This window comes from Meleagris gallopavo, chromosome 2 (genome assembly GCF_905368555.1).
Source record: "Meleagris gallopavo chromosome 2, MGAL_WU_HG_1.1, whole genome shotgun sequence".
Lineage (NCBI taxonomy): Eukaryota > Metazoa > Chordata > Aves > Galliformes > Phasianidae > Meleagris > Meleagris gallopavo.
Window position 1 is genome coordinate 4,189,973 of NC_139405.1, and position 18,932 is coordinate 4,208,904.

The following is an 18,932-nucleotide window of genomic DNA, read 5'->3' on the forward strand; positions in this document are numbered from 1 at the left end:
CTGTGAAGAGCCTGTAATGTTGTGCAGAAGGAGGCTGTCTCCTTGCAGCTCCTACACAGATTGCATTTGCTTAATCTATCTGTGATACACCATGTGTCTCGGCATTGTTTTAGGTGAGCCTCTGTGTCGGTATTGTTCTAACAAAGCAGCAAAGTTGCTCCAAAGAGACTGCATAAAGGTGAAGAAATGAAGGATTTGGATTTTCATGCTTTTCCCTGATATGATGCTTGGTAAGTATGCTTGTTTTCGTTTCATTTCACTTTAAATGACAGATAGTGGAAGAAATGTCAGCGATGATACGGACTGTGACGCTGTGCTAAGCTGCCATGGGTCCTGTGCTACACTGATCTCAAGCAGATATTGATTGCTGTTGCATTTCTTTATAGAAGGCACTGGGGATGTGAGATATGACCTCCAACTGGTATGAGCAAACTTAGCCTCTTGTCAACCACTAAGGATGTGGTGCAGGACCACGTCTAAGACCTTGCACAAGTCCTTCTGAACTACGTTTTGAGTGATCCCTGCTGAGAAAGACATTGCTTTGTAAGTACCGAGATACCAATGTTGGTACCTTGGCAAGGTGGTGGAATTGCTGGATCAAATGAGAGAGGCCCATGAGTTTGGCACAGCGATGCATTTGGCAGCTCCAGAGGCGGCTCAGAGTACGAAGTAAGAACCACAGACGTAATTCAGCCACAAAAAGAAACGCTGAGCACAGCTTGTTGGGCTTCACAGGTGTCTGTGCCCCGGCGGGGCTACATGCCATCGCACGGGGTGCCGGCTCCCGCACGCAGCTCTCGCTTTGCTCAATGAACGTCGTCGCGCTGAGCTGCGGCTGCCTGGCCGCAACGGAGCCCTCCGGCCCCATCCATCGGCCCCGTCCCCGCCTCCCCTCGCTGGGGCAGCGCCGTCCTGACCCCGCCCGGCAGAGGCGGAGCAGAGGCGCGGCGGAGGCGGCTGCGGCGGTGCGGGCGGCGGAGCGGTGCGGGGATGGCGGCGCCGCTGAGCGATGGGGAGAGGCGGAAACAGATCAGCGTGCGGGGCATCGCGGGGCTGGGAGACGTGGCCGAGGTGCGCAAGAGCTTCAACCGCCACCTCCACTTCACGCTGGTGAAGGACCGCAACGTCGCCACCCCCCGCGATTACTTCTTCGCCTTGGCGCACACGGTGCGGGACCACCTGGTGGGCCGCTGGATCCGCACCCAGCAGCACTACTACGAGCGGGACCCCAAGGTGAGCCGCGCCGAGCCGCGCCGGCCCCGAGAGCGGCCGGGGAACGGGGAGCACGCGTCGGTTTGGCCGCCCCGGGTGGGTTTGAAGCTCGCGTGTGAAGCTCTCGGCGCCCGGAGCGTCCGCCTCATCGCCGTCTTGCTCAGAACGCAGGACGTCGAGCCCCCTCCAAGCCTGCATCAGCAGGCTGACCCTCCCCTGCTGACAGATATCTCTGCCCGTGCCTCAGCTGGGAAGGAGAACTGATGGCTCTCGGTGCCAAAAACGGGCTGACCTGGTGAGCCGGTGGCCCGGCTTGCTTATCTTCTCTCCGCTCAGAAGGCGCGAGAGCAGAGCTGGAAAATCACTAGCAGGAAGGGGGCTGGCCTGCTGCCCGGCACAGGGAGCCGCGGGTGGGGGTCCTTCGTTATAGCAACTCCTGGGCAGCTTCAGTGCAGCATGAGAAAACCGAAAGCCCGGTGCAGGCATCACCTCAGCTGAGCCGTAAAGATACGACTCAGCATCCTAGATAATTCGTGCCTGAAGTTAATTAGGGAAACACTCTTAACGAGCAACAAGATTTTTCTATAGAAGGCTGTTGGCAGGGAGATGTGCAGCAGGGAGCTGGCTAGCATCCCGTGCAAAGCTCCTTCTGACAAACAAGCTGTGGTGCGTGTTGTCCTGCACCGAGAGCCGGGTTGGGAAGGCATCCTTTCTGGGGAAAGCCTTTGGGTCTGATGATCATTTTAAGGGACTTCAGTGGGACCGTTTGGGTGCAACAGGTGATGAGAAGGGGCTTTCTCGAGGCCAGATGGAATGTGCTGTGTGTGTCACTGCGTGTGTCTTTCTTTGCCTCCCCAGCGTATTTATTACCTCTCCCTGGAGTTCTACATGGGCCGCACCCTGCAGAACACGATGGTGAACCTGGGCTTGCAGAACGCCTGTGATGAAGCCATTTACCAGGTGAAGTCTTGGGGACTGCAGTCCCCCATGCAGAACAGGTGAAACTTCCACGTGAAACATCTTTATTTCTCAGGGCTCCCTCCCAAAGGCACTTTGACTAAGCGAAGAGAGGCTTGGCTCTTTCTTAGTGTTCTTCATCCTCCAAAGAAGGCCATGAGGGGGCCTTATCACAGAATCATTAGGGTTGGAAAAGACCACTAAGGTCATCACATCATCCGGTCTGACCTTGGGGTGTCTTGAGAGCTGGAATAAAACGTCCCTCAAACCACTTTTCTTGGGCTCCACATCCAGAAAGCAGCTCCCAAATAGCAGGAAATGCCACGGTGCCAACAACTTTGCACCATTAGGAGGGGTGATGGCTCACATGGGAGGTGCTGAGGGAGGCTGGGCCTGAAAGGAGAGCTGAAGCACAAAGCCACCAAACCACAGTTCGATTGTGCAGGTACACAAGGCAGCACAGCAGCACTTACGGAACAGCAAATCACCAGGGAGGAAGAAGGGGGGAGAAATTGCTTGATTTAAAATAGCATCGGATGAGTTTGAACTGCAAAAGCACAGCCTGTGCTGAGTACCACTGAGTCAATCACAAAAGCCAGCCCATGTTTACTTAGGCTTGCAGCCATCTCTGCAGCAGGACAAGTAGCCTTTCTGACAGAACGTGTATCTCCCAAAAACTTTATTTCCCCTATACCACAGACGCTTTCTATTAGATGCTGGGCTCTGTCACCCTCTCAAAATGAGGTGCTCCAATTGCTGATGAAATGCCCTGGCCAGCATGATCCCTGCCAAGGGATGGGAAGGGACTCCCAGGGAGGGACCCGGCACTTTGTCTGAGGTATCGTGCCTCGGAGCACGGGCTGGTTTTATTCAGGAAGAGTCCTCATGTCTCTTTGTGAGCTGTTTTGCACATGTTGATTTGTCCAGGTGTGGCAGTGAAGGCTCCTCTTGCTTTAGCCTCCAAGTTGTGGAGGTTATTATAACCAGCTCAGATAGGAAGTCTTGCCCTCTGAGAAGTGCTGTCACACTTATTAAGCTGGACACAGCCACTGGGGAGGCTGCCAGCCCTTGTGTTGGAGAAGGGGAGCCCAAGAAGTGCAGGAGATGATACAACTCTTTCCATCCATGGACTCTGGCCTAGAAGCTTGGCATCCAGGTGGTCAGGATGTGGGAATGCACAGAGCCTAACAGCAGCAACTGCAACAACAGGCTGCAGAAATGGTTGTAACCTTTCTCAAGGTGGGCTGGCTGTAAGAAGAGGAGCAGTGCACGTAAGCAGGCAATCCTTTGTGCATGGGCTGGCCACCTGCCATCCCATCTACAATTCAGAGTTCAGTGGGTGGACCTTGCAGCTTGAAGGGCTGCCAGGAGGCAAGTGTTTTGTTTGATGTTTCTAAGGAAACTTAGTTCATGGGAAAGCGATGTTTGATGATGAGCTGAATTGTGTTCCAGTTAATTAGGGTGCCTGGGGACCAGAACCTGAAGCTGGTGAGATGCTTTGGAAGTAAGGGAGGGAAGGGGTTGCAGAGAGAGAGCCCCATATGTGTTGGTTTGAGATTTGTGTTTGCCCTTCTCAGAGAGCATCCTCAGAGCGTGGGGTCTGCATACTGACATGTTCTCCTGTGGCTCTTTCCCCAACAGCTGGGTTTGGACTTGGAGGAACTGGAGGAAATTGAAGAAGATGCTGGGCTGGGAAATGGAGGCCTGGGCCGCCTGGCAGGTAACGTGGGGAGAGGGGAGCCCCACCAGGAGCACACGAGGACCAAGGGCAGCCTGAGCTGTGCCTTCTTTGTGAGGTGTCACAGCTTCAGCTCTGCTTCACCTGCTGCACCTGGGCCTGCCTGCTGCAGTGGGACAGACACGGACCTTAGCCCATCTGTAGCCAGTATCCAAGAGGTGCCCTTGTGCCCGACATGCTGGGCTGTGGCTGAAAAGGGCCCTCTGAAGCCTTGCTCCTCACCTCCCTGTAAGACCTCACACTTTGCAGAGCTACCCCAGCAGCTCTCACAAAAGCAAATTGCTGCTTTAATCTGCCTGTCACAAGGAACTGCTGGAGACGTGCTGCCTGACACAGGAAGCACCACAGCTGATATTTATCAGAGCTGCCCTGGGCTGATAGCTAGAAAGGTTTGCTTTGAAAGAGACAGTATTAATGAGGGGGTGAATTGGACATGCAGCTTAGCACCAGCTGAGGGGTTCTCTGGCAGGTTCAGAAATGCTCAACAGTGCTGCATTTGGGTGCACTTGGGCAGGCCGTCACATAATTGCAGAGAGCAAGGGGTGAGGTTCCTGCAGTGTGATCATGCCCTGCTCTTCCAGCTTGCTTCCTGGATTCCATGGCCACGCTGGGGCTGGCAGCATACGGATACGGCATCCGCTACGAGTTTGGCATCTTCAATCAGAAGATCGTCGATGGCTGGCAGGTACATCGGCCACCTGAGGTCACCCCTTCCACTTCTGTTCCCTGCTGTGATGGTCACCTGTGAACGTGGCCTGGCAAACTGCATATGCTGCCTTGGGCTGTCTATGGCCTGCTCATTTTAGCCCTGTAGTGCCAAACAGGCAGCTGTGTCCAACCATATGTGCTGACTCTATAGCACTGGCTATTGGACATGTCCAGTCACATTCATCCTCCACCAGGCAAATGCCAGCACATGTGGGGTCCCTCGAGACACTGGCAATGAGGACTTAAATGGGGACTGTCCCCTGTAGCATTAACAGTCGTATCCCTGTGTGAGTGAAAGTAGGCTGAAAAGCTGCCCTAAAGGAGTTATCCCAACTGCATTGTCTGGAAATCATTTCCATTAGGAGAGTGCACTTCTGTGCAATAAGAACCATATTTTCCTATTTTAATTTTTCTTGTTTTCCAATTTTAATAGCTCTCCAGGTCAGGCAGGGTGAGAAATGTGAGGGTTGTGTTCTCTTCCTTCTCCACGAAGAAGCTGTGATGCTAGGCCCTATAAATGGCATGCACAAAGGAAAAAAAAAAAAAAAAGCCATCCATGCTCACAATTTGTGACCAGGAACAGCACCAGTGGCCTCTAGGGTACCACATCCTGTACCATCAGACCACATGAAAAGTCTTCCAAGCACTGAGTGCTGGAGATTGTGCAGTTTGCCTGGATGGGTTAGACCAGTACAGCTCTGCAAAGGCAAGAGAGCCAAGAGATTTATAGCAGCAGAGATGCCGTCATCTGCATTTCAGAAAGCCTAGCTGTCTTCCAGAGGCACATCCATTTTGAAAGTCAGCTTATCACAGCTTTGCTTCTTAAACTGTCCACCTTGAGAGCCTTCACTTGAGACAGGAGCCATCACCTGAACCACATTTGCCTCTTGCAGGTGGAGGAGGCTGACGACTGGTTACGCTACGGCAATCCTTGGGAGAAAGCCCGCCCAGAGTACATGCTGCCTGTGCACTTCTACGGCCGCGTGGAGCACAGCCCTGAGGGCGTGAAGTGGGTGGACACACAGGTAGGATGGGCCAGGATAGCATGGGGGTGGGAACGAGCCTGTCCCCATGCTAACTGAGGTCAGGCTTTGCTTCTCTCCTGCTCCAGCAAAGTGTGCTCTGCTGCCTCTGCAATTTCACTTTCACTGGTTCTGATTGCAGCAAGATTGAAGGGGAAAGGGGGGTGGTGGTGTTCAGTCACAGCTGTACGTTCAGGACCAGTTGGGACATGCTGATTTGATCCTTGACATTTATGCTTTTCAAGTGTGCATTACACATTAAGCAGTAGCACACGGACATAAAAGGTTTGGGATGATTTCTCTGGTGTGTGTTTGCATCAGCCATCCTTTGCATAGTAATTTCTGCTTTCACTGAGCAGCACTTAAGAATCTGAGCGTTTAGGAGTTTGGTTTCCAGCATTAAGCACAAATCAGATCATGCAAGGATTTACTCTGGAAGCAGTCTTGCATGGGTTTGCAGTGGGGGAGGACTGTATCCCTGGCTGCTTGCTCAAACCCAGTGATTCTGCAGGTGGTTCTGGCGCTGCAGCGGGTGGAGATCAATCTCTTGGAGCAGCCATGGAGCAATCCAGCGTGTGTGCAGCTCCTGTGGTCAGAGCAAGTGTCTAGAATGCTGTCTGGAGAGGCTGGAGACAAGGTTTCGAGTCTCCAGCCTGCCCAGAGGCCTTGTTCTGTGCTGCTGTGGAGAACAAATGCTTCTCCAGACACCCACATTCCCCTGCCTCAGGTTGAGGCGAGGCAGTGTCGCAATTACAGAGGTAATGCTATGCTTCAGGAGCCACGTGTGCTGCTGCTTCATAAATGTGTTCCAGTCTTACAGCCGAGGAAGGCAAGCTTTGAAGAGGCACAGATTTATTAAAAGGATTGAAGAAGTTTCAGCGTCTCCTCTCTGAGCACTGCCCAGGGTGGAGGAAGAACTTTGCTTCTGGGTGTTTTCCCCTTCCAACCCCAGCAACAGGCAGGCATTTCAGGGATCCCCAGCTCACAGCTTCTGCTCCTTCTGACAAGGAAGTGAGTTTTCAACCAGTGCCACTGAAAGAACAAACTGGATAGGCTCAAAAAGCGAAAGCTGCAGTTTTCCAAATATAGCACCGTGCAGCTAATGGGATGCGTGCCCCAGTCCCGTGGCTCAGACAGGGAAGGCTCTCTGCCTGCTTCCATGTTCGGAGCTGATAATATCAGCTTTGAGAGCCTGAGCTCTTGCTGCTTTTCTCCAGAGGGGGAGCATTGCTGATGCCAGCACAAAGGAGCAGTTCAAGGTCGAAGTGTTGATCTGCCTGGATTTTTTCTGCCTTGTAAGCACAGAGGGCTCCTGGGCAGGATTCAGGCTGTGGAGTGTATCCTGGCATACTCCAGGTGCCCTGGCATTACCACAGCACAGGCAGAAGCACAGTGGCCGGCTGAGGATGCCTGCAGGGCTCTGGTGGATAGCTGATAGGTGCTCCAGCTGGTATGGGAAAGTGAGCAGGCTGCTTGCACCTCTCTTTTGTTTAATTGATGAGCATGTAACTCGTTTGCCAGTGAAGTTCCAAACCTCTCTGTTAATGCATTGGTAGTAGATTCTTGAAGTGCCCTTGATAATAAACAAGTCTGTGAAGTTCAGCAGCTGTGTTGCAGTGCAGGTGGGATCTCTAGCACAGCCAGTTGTTGTCTGTGTCCTTTGGATTCTCTCAGGAGAGGTTTTCAACCATCTTCCAAGGCCATCGTGCTGCTAACCAGAAGGGATTACTGTCCTTTTGCAGGTTGTCCTTGCTATGCCATATGACACGCCAGTGCCAGGATACAAGAACAACACTGTGAACACTATGAGGCTGTGGTCTGCGAAAGCACCCAATGACTTCAACCTCCAAGAGTGTAAGTGATGTCCCTCTTTGTCCATCTCTCCTGGCTGCCTCCAAAACTCTGAGCACACGTCCATAGATCATGCAACCTCCAACCCACCTCCAGAGCCCTTGTGCACCTGTCCATCTTTCTACCATCCCCATCACGATTGCCCCACTCTCAAAACCTGCTCTGTGTGTTCTCCTGGTGGTACGTCACCAAATGAGCTGCAAACCCACAGCTGCCATGGAAGTTCGCTTCCATGCAGCAGAACCCTTCAGTGCTGAAGGAAAATGGCAGCACAGCCCACTTCATTCTCCCTCATAATTATGAGGTTCCTTTGGGTCCACGTGTGACCTCTAGTGCATTTTTTCAGGCTCTAATTGTAGTGCTGAAAAGCAGATGCTGGGCAACTAACAGCTGCTAGGCTGTAAAGAAATGGAATGTTTTAGATAAGACCAATTTGATTCATTTTTCCTTAAGAGCACTGAGATGTGTCCAGGCAGCCCTGACAGGAGAACTTGGGGTGTGGGACAGAGGACCAGGAGTGATGGCTCGCGAGTCCTCATCATGTTTCCACAATTCCTGATTGGCAGTCATGAGTGGGGTTTCAGATGGGCCTTTTCTACTCTTTAGGAGTTGACTGACTGTGGTCTTTGTGCTTCTTTTCCCTGTACCATTTCTCCATAGTCCTTAAGTAAGGTGGCTGCTACATTACCTTCCTTTCTTTGCCTTCTCTGACTGCTGTTTGTCTTCAGTTTCTTCTGTCCTTCCCAGTCCATGCATTTCAAGAAAATGTGTGGAGATGCACCCTTGTCTATTTTTTCTCTCCTCTGCTCTCTAAGGGAGCTTTCACACATACATTCATTCCCATTCCCATTTCATTAATATCAGCCTTAATGTTCCTGTTATAAACCTCTCTATGAGAGAAGAGGGAAAGTACACTGCTGGGGACCTGCCTGTATGTACAGCTGCTGCATGGCTGTATTTCTCTCACTGCAGTCAATGTGGGTGACTACATCGAGGCGGTGCTGGACAGAAACCTGGCAGAAAACATATCCAGAGTCCTGTACCCAAATGACAACGTGAGTAACTCTCTTGCTTCTCTTTTCTGCTGCTTGGGATTGTCCTTCCTGTAGTTTTATCACTTGAAAGCAAAGGAAAGTTATGGCTACCTTATTTATTTGTTGTTCTGCTTTGAGGATTTTTAATGCAGAAGGTTGGCTCTGTAATTCTCAATGAACAGACAGCTCTGCTGGCTCCAGAGAGTCTCTGCTGTCTGACAACATCTCGGAGCCTGGCCTTTATTGCATAGCTGCTGTCTTCCTTCTTTCAGTCTCAAGGCAGTTGCCAAATTACGTGGTTTGCAAAAGTAAGTTGTCATTTCAGAGGAATCCATGAGAGGGCACTTGCTTCCAGCCCAACTTAAGGGCTTTCTCCTAAGGAATAATCCCAGACGGTGTGGTCGTTATGCACCAGATCCAAATTGAGAGCCCTCAATATCCAGTCATGTAGTAGCATCTGTGCTGGAAGAGCTCACCTGTACTTTACTCCCACACACTCATTTTTGTTGCCGTTTTGAAATAGACCAGCATGATGTGTGGCATGTGTGGATGGCAGGCAGCTGGTGCATCCACAGATGACATTGGCTCCTGCCTATTGCTGGGAGTCCAAAATCCTTGGTCCAAAAACCTTGTAAAGGGTCTTGCAGCAAGGAAAGGAGCTGTGCTTGGTATGTCGGGTAGCACCAACGTGGCAAGTTCTGATGCCCTCTGGAGGCAGCTGAGAGGCAGCATGGGTAACGTGCATTCAGCCTGACAAGAGGCAGAACATGTAAGGGAAGCTCATCAGATGGGAGTATCTCCGAGGGTTGGGCTGCCAACTAGGGATGGCAGCTGCAGTGCTGATGTCTGTGCATCCCCCTACATCAGTTCTTTGAAGGCAAGGAGCTGCGTTTGAAGCAGGAGTACTTTGTGGTGGCTGCAACGCTGCAAGACATCATCCGACGTTTTAAGTCCTCCAAATTTGGCTGTCAAGACCCCGTGAGAACAAGCTTTGAAACCTTCCCGGACAAGGTGAGTCTGGGGCAGAGAGGGCCCAGCCAGGCCTTCATGTTGTGAGGGAGGGCTCCAGGACCAGGTGGGAGCAGGTATATATAGTCTGGGTTGGAACACAGAAATGATCTCTGTGCCCATTTTCCCAGGGTTGGGGGAAGAAATGGTACAATTTAGAGCCAAGCTTGCCAAGATTGAGTAGCTCCAATTTTGGGATCTCTGTTTGTTTCTGGGGTGTGAGTGGGGTGGGTCTGTGAGCCCTAAGAAGAGATTCTAGTCTCACCCCCAACCTGAACTGTGCTGGGGCACGGTCAGAGCCCTGGCGCTGCCACATCTGAGCCCAGCAAGTCTGTGTTGCAGGTGGCCATACAGCTAAATGACACCCATCCTGCCCTGTCCATCCCAGAGCTGATGCGGATCCTGGTGGATGTGGAGAAGGTGGACTGGGACAAGGTAAGCAGAGCTGCAAGGCACATAACATCCTCATCAGGTCTGAGAGCTGCTGTCCTGTCCTTACATGGGGCTTTCTTCCCCTCCTGCCCTGGCACGTGCATGTTAACTGCTGTCTATACGCAGGCCTGGGAGATCACAAAACAGACCTGTGCATACACCAACCACACCGTGCTGCCTGAAGCCCTGGAGCGCTGGCCAGTCTCCATGTTTGAAAAGCTGCTGCCACGTCACCTGGAGATCATCTATGCGCTCAACCAAATGCATCTGGATGTAAGAGACTGGGCTGGCTGTGGGCTGTGGGTCTTGGTCTAGCTGTCTTTTAGGATGGGAACGTTCCAGCCTCTACAGCTGGGTCGCTGATGCCCCTGTATCTGCCTGCCTGCAGCGCGTGGCAGCTCTCTACCCAGGGGACATTGACCGTCTCCGAAGGATGTCGGTGATCGAGGAAGGAGACTGCAAGCGTATCAACATGGCACACCTCTGTGTCATCGGCTCTCACGCTGTTAATGGTGTGGCCCGCATCCACTCTGACATCGTGAAGAATACAGTGTGAGTTGGGGGGCACTCACAGTGAGCACAGACCTCCCCTCTCCACTCACTGAGCTTTGCCTGCGAGTGTGGGGTTCTGGCTGGGGCAAATTGGTGTTAAGGCCTGCTTTGGTTGTGTGATGGACAGGGCATCTTGTTAGAGTGCGTACAAGGTATAACTCATCTCCCTTCAGAGCTGATAAAGCCCTTTACAGCTGAGGAAGGGGTTGAGAGGCAGCACGGGGAGTTCTTGGTGGTATAGAGATCAGCAGACGCTGCCCTGAGCCAGGAGCACGTGGAAGAGAGCAGCTGAAGCTCTTAGGGGTGGGCAGTGGTTCAGTGCAGCCCCTGCTCCCTGCTGTTCCAGGTTCAAGGATTTCTACGAGCTGGACCCTGAGAAATTTCAGAACAAGACAAACGGGATCACGCCACGGCGCTGGCTTCTGCTGTGCAACCCGGGACTGGCTGATGTTATCGCTGAGGTGAGACACAAGCATCTGCTGGGACCCCAGCTGTTCACTTCTGTGCACCTCCTTGTGTAGTCTGAGCAGAGGCTGGGGCTGAGCCAGGTGTGAGCCAGGACAGCCTTTATGCAGAAGCATACGGTCATGTGGAGGTGTGAGGCTGGCTGAGCTTTAAGGTCTGTGGTGAGTTGCTATACATAGCTGCAGAAACTTGAATTTGCTTTCCTTCCTTCACAGTTGCTGCAGATAAGCTGTCAGGCAGCATCACTGTATGGGGAAGTGGGGTGTCCACAGCAGCGTTTAAACTTCATAGATTCAAAGGAGTTTTCTCAGAGCTCCAGCCCCACTGTTGTCTCCCTCCCTGCCCCTGCACATTGAAACAAATAACAGCTGAAAAGACTTCCTCCAATTGAATGCATTTTTGTGTCCTGCCCATCACTTTCTCCAACTGCCAGGAGGCCGTGGTGCATGCACATACCCTTCTGAAGCTCTTTCAGAAGGACTGGGTTGGGTTTTTTGCAAGTGCTTTTTTCCCCCATGCCCTTGAGCTCCCTGGTGATGCAGGGAAGTCGACTTGCTGTACAAAACTGTTCCCTTTTTCCTGCCCAGAGCATCTCCTCTTCCCAAGAGGACTGTGGCATCTCTGTTGGGGAAGCATGGTTGTGGACAGGGTGAGCTGTCCTACAGGTGGGACATCCCTCTCTTGCTTTGTTCCTTTAGAAAATCGGGGAAGACTTTGTCACAGATTTGAGCCAGCTGAAGAAGCTCCTGGATTTCATCGACGACGAGACGTTCATCAGAGATGTGGCAAAAGTCAAGCAGGTAATGGGCTCAGAGGGGAAGAATGGTAAGGGCAGCATGCTCCTACTAAAAGCTACCAATGCTTGCTTCTCGTACCTGGGGGCCTGTGCTTGCTCCTCATTCAATTTTCTTGCCAGGAGAACAAGTTGAAGTTCTCAGCCTACTTGGAGGAGCACTACAAGGTCAAAATCAACCCTTCGTCCATGTTTGATATTCAGGTCAAGCGAATCCATGAGTACAAGAGGCAGCTGCTGAACTGCCTGCATGCTATCACTCTCTATAACCGTAAGTCCTGCTTGGGCTGCTAGTCAAGGCAGGTCCCACACCAGCCCCTCACTGCCAGTATCCCTGTGTACCTGTATGTCACCTAAACAGGAAGGGAATGGCTGTTTATGAGGGTGGACAGTGATAGGACAAGGGGGAATTGTCTTAAACTGGGACAGGGGAGGTTTCGCTTGGATATGAGGAGGAAGTTTTTCACTCAGAGGGTGGTGAGGCACTGGAACAGGTTGCCCAAGGAGGCTGTGGATGCCCCATCCCTGCAGGCATTCAAGACCAGGCTGGATGTGGCTCTGGGGCACCTGGTCTGATGGTTGGAGACCCTGCACACAGCAGGGGGTTGGAACTGGATGAGCATTGTGGTCCTTTTCAACCCAGGCCATCCTATGGTTCTATGGTTCTATGACTTCTGAGCCTGGCCATGCCCTCCTGTCACGAGGGGCTTCTCCAGCAGGAGGACAGTGCAGAGCTCTGAGGAAAAGCTCACAGCCCGCTTTTCCAGCACAGTACGGTCCCAGGGCCTGGGTAACCCCTATACCTGTAGTGCAAGTGTTAGGACTGACCTGGTGCAAGTTAAAACCCCACTCCCAGACTTATGCTTCATCCCTCTGCCCATTCCCAAGGGGAGACAAATCACCACAGCTCTGCATTGTGCTCTCAAATAGTTTTCCCAGCACTGTTTTGGCAGATCTCTGGTTGGACTTCAGGATGGGTTTGCTGGGCCCACGTGCTGTGGGTTGGGATCCCACCCTCGATGCAAGCAACAAGCTCTGCCCAGTTTATCTTCACATCCATTGTGTTATACCCTGCTCTTTCAGGTATCAGAAGTGACCCTTCCAAATCCTTTGTGCCTAGGACCATCATGATTGGAGGAAAGGTAAAAAATATTCTCCACTCTCGGTGCACATGTGGCTCAGCAGGGATGTGGGGAAGGTGCCATCCCCTTCTGGGGCTTTTGTTGCACCCACTAGGGGTTAATCAGCATGGGGTTGTGGTGCTGGGCTTATCCAAAAGCACTGTCACAAAATAACTGAGCTGAATGGGGCCCTGTCACTCTGTCCCTGCGGCTCAGGACTTCTCCCAGTAGGGTGTGTTTGCTGATCCACGTGGACAGCAGAGGTGAGGTCCAGATTGTCCCCACAGTGAGGACCTGCACTAGCAGCTCTCATGCTGTGCCTTCCTTTAAAAGACTTCGCCCTTTCTGGGCTGCTCTTCTTCAGGCAGCTCCTGGCTATCACATGGCCAAGATGATCATTAAGCTCATCACATCCATCGGTGAGGTCGTCAACAACGATCCCTATGTAGGGGACAAGCTCAAAGTCATCTTCCTGGAGAACTACCGGGTATCCCTGGCTGAGAAGGGTAAGTCCTGGTCCCATGGAAGCAAGTGTCAGGAGCTGGGCACGTCCAGCAGTCACATGGGGTTGTGGCAGGGCTGGGCCTTTGTGTCTGGTTCTGGGCTGTCGGCTGAGCTTGGGAGGTCAGCAGGCTTGCTAGCAAATGCACAGAGTCCTGCTGTCCTGGGCCCAGGCTGTGGGAGCTGCAGTGTGCCAAGGCCCAACTCCCACCTCTCTTGCACCCGGCAGTGATCCCGGCAGCAGACCTCTCCCAGCAGATCTCCACAGCCGGCACAGAGGCCTCGGGCACCGGCAACATGAAGTTCATGCTGAACGGGGCCCTCACCATCGGCACCATGGATGGGGCCAACGTGGAGATGGCTGAGGAGGCAGGCGAAGAAAACCTCTTCATCTTTGGCATGCGGGTGGAGGAAGTGGAAGCCTTGGATCGCCAAGGGTTAGTGCCAGGGAGTGTGAAACACATCCAGTGCTAAGCTTTGACAAGGAGCCCTCCGCCCTGGGCTGGGCAGCGACTGTTCTGACAAGGGTGCAGTCCTTTGGCCCAGCTGCCCTGGACAGTGGCTGTGAATATGGCACAAGCCCGGGCACAGAGTGCTTCTGGCACCACAGCTGGTCTCAGAGGCAGTGTCCTTACCTGCCCTAGACGCAGGGCAAGGCACCAGTCCATACAGCCTGTCTCTGCCTCCTCCACGTGCAGGTACAACGCACGGGAGTACTACGACCGCATACCGGAGCTGCGGCAGGCTATCGATCAGATCAGCAGTGGGTTTTTCTCCCCAAGAGATCCCGGTTGCTTCAGAGATGTTGTCAACATGCTCATGCACCACGACAGGTGAGTCCTGGCAAGAGTCCCATCCCCCTCGGTGCCTGCTCTTAGCCTGCCCAGCTCTCCTTCCCTAGGGGCGATATCTGTGCTGCCCAGACCTGGAACCCTTCAGCAGGCAAACTCTAGCCTTACTCTCCTGTGCTTTGGGTTTCAGGTTTAAGGTGTTTGCCGACTACGAAGCGTACATTAAATGCCAAGGCCAAGTGGATCAGCTGTTCATGGTAAGAGCTGTCCCCAGCCACGGTGAAGCTGGGGGTCATGGCCATGGCAGTGCAGGGAGGAGTGGAGGGAGCTGGACAGAGCGTGCCCCTTCTTACACCAGACAGCATTGCTGTGGTGTGGGGCAGGGTGAGGCGGGTTTTGACACTGCATTTAAACCAGTGAAGGGTGCTTGGCTGGCACCCTCTGAGGCTGAGCTGCCCCGGAGCTGGATGGGAAACTGACTGCTGCCATTGCCTCTCCTCTTCCCAGGACCCTCGGGAGTGGACTAAGAAAGTTATCAGGAACATTGCGTGCTCGGGCAAGTTCTCCAGCGACAGAACCATCACAGAGTACGCCCGGGAGATCTGGGGTGTGGAGCCATCTGCCACAAAAATCCCCCCACCCAACCTGCCCCGGGATTGACGCAAGCACAGAGGGAAAGAGAGGGGGATGTGTTCCCAGCCTGGGAGGCCTGAGCTGCATTTCACCGCCAGCCAGATGGGCTTGGCTCTGCAAAACCAAGGCCTTTACCTCAGCAGGGTAGTAGGAGGAGGAGCCCTGACTGAGCAACAGGAGCTGGGAGAGAGAATGGACCCTGTGTTTGCACCCATGTATCCAGCCTGCACGTGCTGCATATTGCTTCTAGTGAGACAACCACAGATAAGTCTTCCACAACTGTGTTCCACGCTTAACAAGGGATTTCCAATTCAATCCTTCCAGTCCCTCTGCATGGAGCCTTCCTTGGCCTCCTCGCAGCGTGGGGTATCTTGTATTCTCCTCCAGGGGCTGTGCCAGCCTAAAAGCAATCAGAGAGGAAGGCTGCTGCCTGCCCTTTCAGTCACCTCTTGCCCCCATAATGCCTTGAGAAAGTGGGGTTGGATCTTCCAGCAGCTGCCTCCAGTGTGGCCGCTGATTCTGTACAGCCAGGTCCAAAAGGAGATAGATCAGCACTTGAGATCACAGAGCTTGCTGTAGCCTCCTCCTACACCTATTAACTAATAGCCCCATAGCCAAACCACTTCAGGGATTTTTTTTTTTAATGTATTTTTATTTTTTAGCATCCATGTGTGCATGGAACAGATTCTACTTGTCACTGCCAGCTGGGCAGTTGACCCTGCAGTGCCCTTAAGTCCCCAGCAGGGCTCTGGGCTCTCTTGGCACTTCTGCGCAAGTGGTGAAAACATTATTACAGCTCTTGTGTCCATCCACTGCTGGGTGTTGGTGGTTGGTGGTGCTGGGGTCAGTTTAACACCTGTAGTGCAATGTAGTGCACCCATACTCCTGTGTGACACCAACTTATTAAAACGACCAAAATACCTGCTGGTTTGACTTGGGGCTGATGTGTAAGTAGTCCATACTCACGGTTTTAGGTGGTAACGGGTCAATGCCAAGACACTCAAAGCCAGGCTGGGACAGAGTACCAGAGCCCTCTCCTTGCACTGGGATGGGGATTAGGTCTTTGGTTTGGCCTACAACTGGCACATAGGGCTGCTCTGCTTGAAATTCTGGGAGCAGATCATGCTCTCCCCCTTCTGAGGGGAAACAGAGGCTCGGTTTCACAGTTAGAGCTGACAGTAGCACTACAGTGAAGACTCACCCAGTCTCAATTCACCCCTCCCACCACTCCTTTCCACTCCCACAGCCCTACTGCAGCACTACTCCAGCATTTTTTTTTCCCCAAAACAAGAGTCCCCCCAAATCACCAGGTGAAACAGGTTGCTGAAATGATCAGCAATCAATGCCTTTATTAAAACTACACCACTTTGAGATAAACATTTCAGTTCTAATTTCCAAGCTTATCACCGGCCTCTGAAAAAGAATGGAGGTGCTGGGATCACCAACATCCACAGTTCCTGTGCTGCCCCAGGGCAGGAGGCAGCCCAAGCCCACTGCCAGCAGCAGCATTAGCTGGAATGTACAGGTCCCTCTCTACAGAGCCAAGTAAGTGTTTCTCTTCTTGTCAGTGCAATAAATACAAGTGCATTAAACATAATTTAAGTGGCACAGTTAGCTTATGAGTATCATAGGTCAGAAACTTCAGGAATAACCACGTTAGAGCAGAAGAATCTCAGTACAAGAACAAGCTACTGTCTGCTTTGCAAGTAGTATGAGCAGGTCTAACCTGGATGCATGCCGAGCAGTTTCTACTATGCTGTACACCCCTGAATGGACCCTTTCAGGCAGCACCATCTGCTTCTGAGCACTAGTGTCAAACCTACAGCACCTGGAATTGGCTGTAACCTGACAGGGACCCAGCAGGACACCGCCAAGCCTGCAGAAGACTCTCTCCCCTCTCAGTGCAGAGCTCAACAGCAGCATAAAAGAGGCTTGTCGTAGCCCAAAGCAGTGTAAGGACATCCCCAGAATGTATCTCCATGGAAGAGGACTCATTTCCACTTCTCTTTCCAACCACAGCACTGAGGTGAGCTGAGAAAGCAGCTGCTGGAATTGCCTGTGGTGCCCAGGATGTAGAAGGGAAGTGGAGGGAGAGATGGGGAGGAAACCCAGCCTTGTTTTTGCATCGAGAACTAAGTATCACTGCCTGCTCTTAACTACAGAGGAACAGCATAGCCACAGATCCTGGAAAATTTGATCTAAGGAATTAAAAAGTAAATAAGAGAAAATAAAAAAGCCCTTCCCCCCACAGAAAGCACGTATCTGTCCAGGTATGTACGAGGAATACAGAACACATCCACTCTCACACCCTGGGCCCATGCTCCTGGAAGAGGAAAGTCAGGCATAATACCTCATGCTTTCCAGTTTAATGCCCAAAGCTTGTAATTTATCTACAGCAACCACTTCAATCCTATTAAAAAGTGCATGTGAAAAAGGGGAGGAGCTCCACTGAGGATAATAGAAATGGGAGCAGAAATGTTCAGGAAAAAAAAAAAAAAAGCCTACAGAGAAGATAAAAGGGCATTAATCTTTTCCATTAAAGAGATGTTTAAAGAGAAAAAAAAAGCTTTCACTTTATTTCCGAAATGTGTGCAATTAGCTCAACACTTGCAACACACTGTGACTCAAGAGCTAAATAAAAATACCTCTCATCACCTGGATCTTTAGTGGATTTGTAATTACAGCTACTTAGCAAAAAGGGAAGGCAAAACATGTATTTCCTAGAAAGAAAACACCTCAAACTCAAGCAAGACAACTGTGGTATGGAGACACTGCAAAAGCCATTTGCCAACAAAAGAGTCTCTACGTGATCCAAAAACCAGCAGCAGTGTTTAAAAGTGAAAGAAACACCGTTGGTCATGACACACATCCAAGGTGTGTCTGTCCTCAGCAGTACCACTCTGGATTGGCCAGGCTCCGTTGTGCTTACTTGTTCACTGTTTGGTACCAGCTCCTGGGTTGTTGTCACCCCTCCATCCACGTCAAAAAAAGAAGCCAACCGTATCCTCCTTCTACCATCACAGGTGCTGATGTCAGGAGCTGGAGTTGCCAAGGGTACACATCAGGACCAGAGTGGGAACTCCTGATCTCCTCTAGTGCCAGGGATGGAAGAATGGCAGACTGACCCACAGGGAGAGGGGAGGAAAATGAGGAGAGAGGAAGAAAAGAAAGGAAACCTCTGTGCTGCCAAACAGCCAGTCTTCAGTGATGATGCTCTTGTTCAGGTATTCCCAGGAATTCCCTAGGAAAAGAAACAAGACAGCAGTGACTCTCAGCTCTCCTGCACTCTTGGGGAAGCTGCAGCCCACAAGTCTTCCATTTCCCTGACAAATACTAGGGCTCAAGCACTCACAGCTACAGGAAACAGCAGCGAGCTTTGCTTTCACACATCACTGGCTCCCACTAGAAGAGGTGAATGTTTGCTCTGCAAACAGCCCCTGCAGCAGAGATAAGACACTGAGAGAACTCTCAGCTTTCTGTGATTCCCCTTCCACAGTAAGTTTTAACTTATTCTGCAGAGAGATTGAGAACTCTGCCTGTGTGCTTAGCCAGCACCAGTGTCTCAGCCACTCTGGAGGACAAAAGGGCTTTCATAAAAGCTGCCCAACGCAAGCACCTGCTGTGCATCTCTCACAGGGCACGCATCACAGTGCTGATCCAGAGCCCAAGGCACCTCTGCCCTCCCCAACCACTGCTAGAAGAGACCCCAGCCAGCTGGGCTGTTACCGCAGTATTCGAGGTAGCTCTGGACTCCTGTAGATGTACTTGTGCCGGTAGCCGAGGTCTGTGTGGAACGGGACAAACTGCACCTTGTAGTCTCGGAAACTCCGCGACGTCGCAGCAATGTTGTAAAGCTGAGTCCAAGGGGAAGCAGGTCAGGGACACGTGTCGTCCTAAAGCAGCCACCCACCCCAAAGTAGCCACCTTTCTAGGTCCTGTGGCCTGACCAGCTCTGCCAGTTCTAGCGTGGCTTCACTATTGATTTACCACCTCCGACACCACAAAACCTGCAGGCTACGTATTTCTGTGCCCATCCTCCTGCTGCCTGCCTGGCTGTATGAGCTCCTCTGTGTCATTCTGTCCACACTGCTCCCTTCCACAGGATCACCACATG

General features: G+C 52.0%; 2 protein-coding genes across 4 annotated transcripts in view; one reads left to right on the top strand and one right to left on the bottom strand.

Moving 5' to 3' along the window:
• Positions 1-903: 903 nt before the first annotated feature.
• On the top strand, positions 904-17,383 carry LOC100547156 (glycogen phosphorylase, brain form). 2 transcript variants are annotated; one of them, XM_010706410.4, is made up of 20 exons: positions 904-1,233; positions 2,071-2,172; positions 3,811-3,889; positions 4,489-4,592; positions 5,509-5,640; positions 7,380-7,491; positions 8,461-8,543; positions 9,390-9,533; positions 9,873-9,965; positions 10,089-10,235; positions 10,351-10,514; positions 10,861-10,975; positions 11,678-11,779; positions 11,896-12,043; positions 12,856-12,914; positions 13,258-13,399; positions 13,624-13,831; positions 14,093-14,227; positions 14,376-14,442; positions 14,693-17,383. In XM_010706410.4, the coding sequence occupies exons 1-20, from the start codon at positions 991-993 to the stop codon at positions 14,843-14,845; spliced, it is 2,532 nt and encodes an 843-aa protein (XP_010704712.2). In that variant the 5' UTR covers positions 904-990; the 3' UTR covers positions 14,846-17,383. The 2 variants fall into 2 exon arrangements, with proteins under 2 accessions (XP_010704712.2, XP_085074804.1); XM_085218678.1 differs by lacking the exons at positions 904-1,233; positions 2,071-2,172 and adding an exon at positions 3,545-3,657.
• The window catches only part of LOC100547311 (abhydrolase domain containing 12, lysophospholipase), a 29,166-nt gene continuing 26,376 nt past the window's right edge, over positions 16,143-18,932 (bottom strand). Inside the window, exons 12-14 of one of the 2 annotated variants that reach the window (XM_085218680.1) lie at positions 18,545-18,672; positions 17,995-18,059; positions 16,143-17,857 (exon numbers count right to left, since the gene is read on the bottom strand). In XM_085218680.1, the coding sequence (XP_085074806.1) occupies positions 18,020-18,059; positions 18,545-18,672 (168 nt within the window). In that variant the 3' untranslated portion in view covers positions 16,143-17,857; positions 17,995-18,019. Of the gene's footprint in view, positions 18,060-18,544; positions 18,673-18,932 lie in introns of both variants that reach the window. The other variant, XM_085218679.1, reaches the window with a different exon arrangement.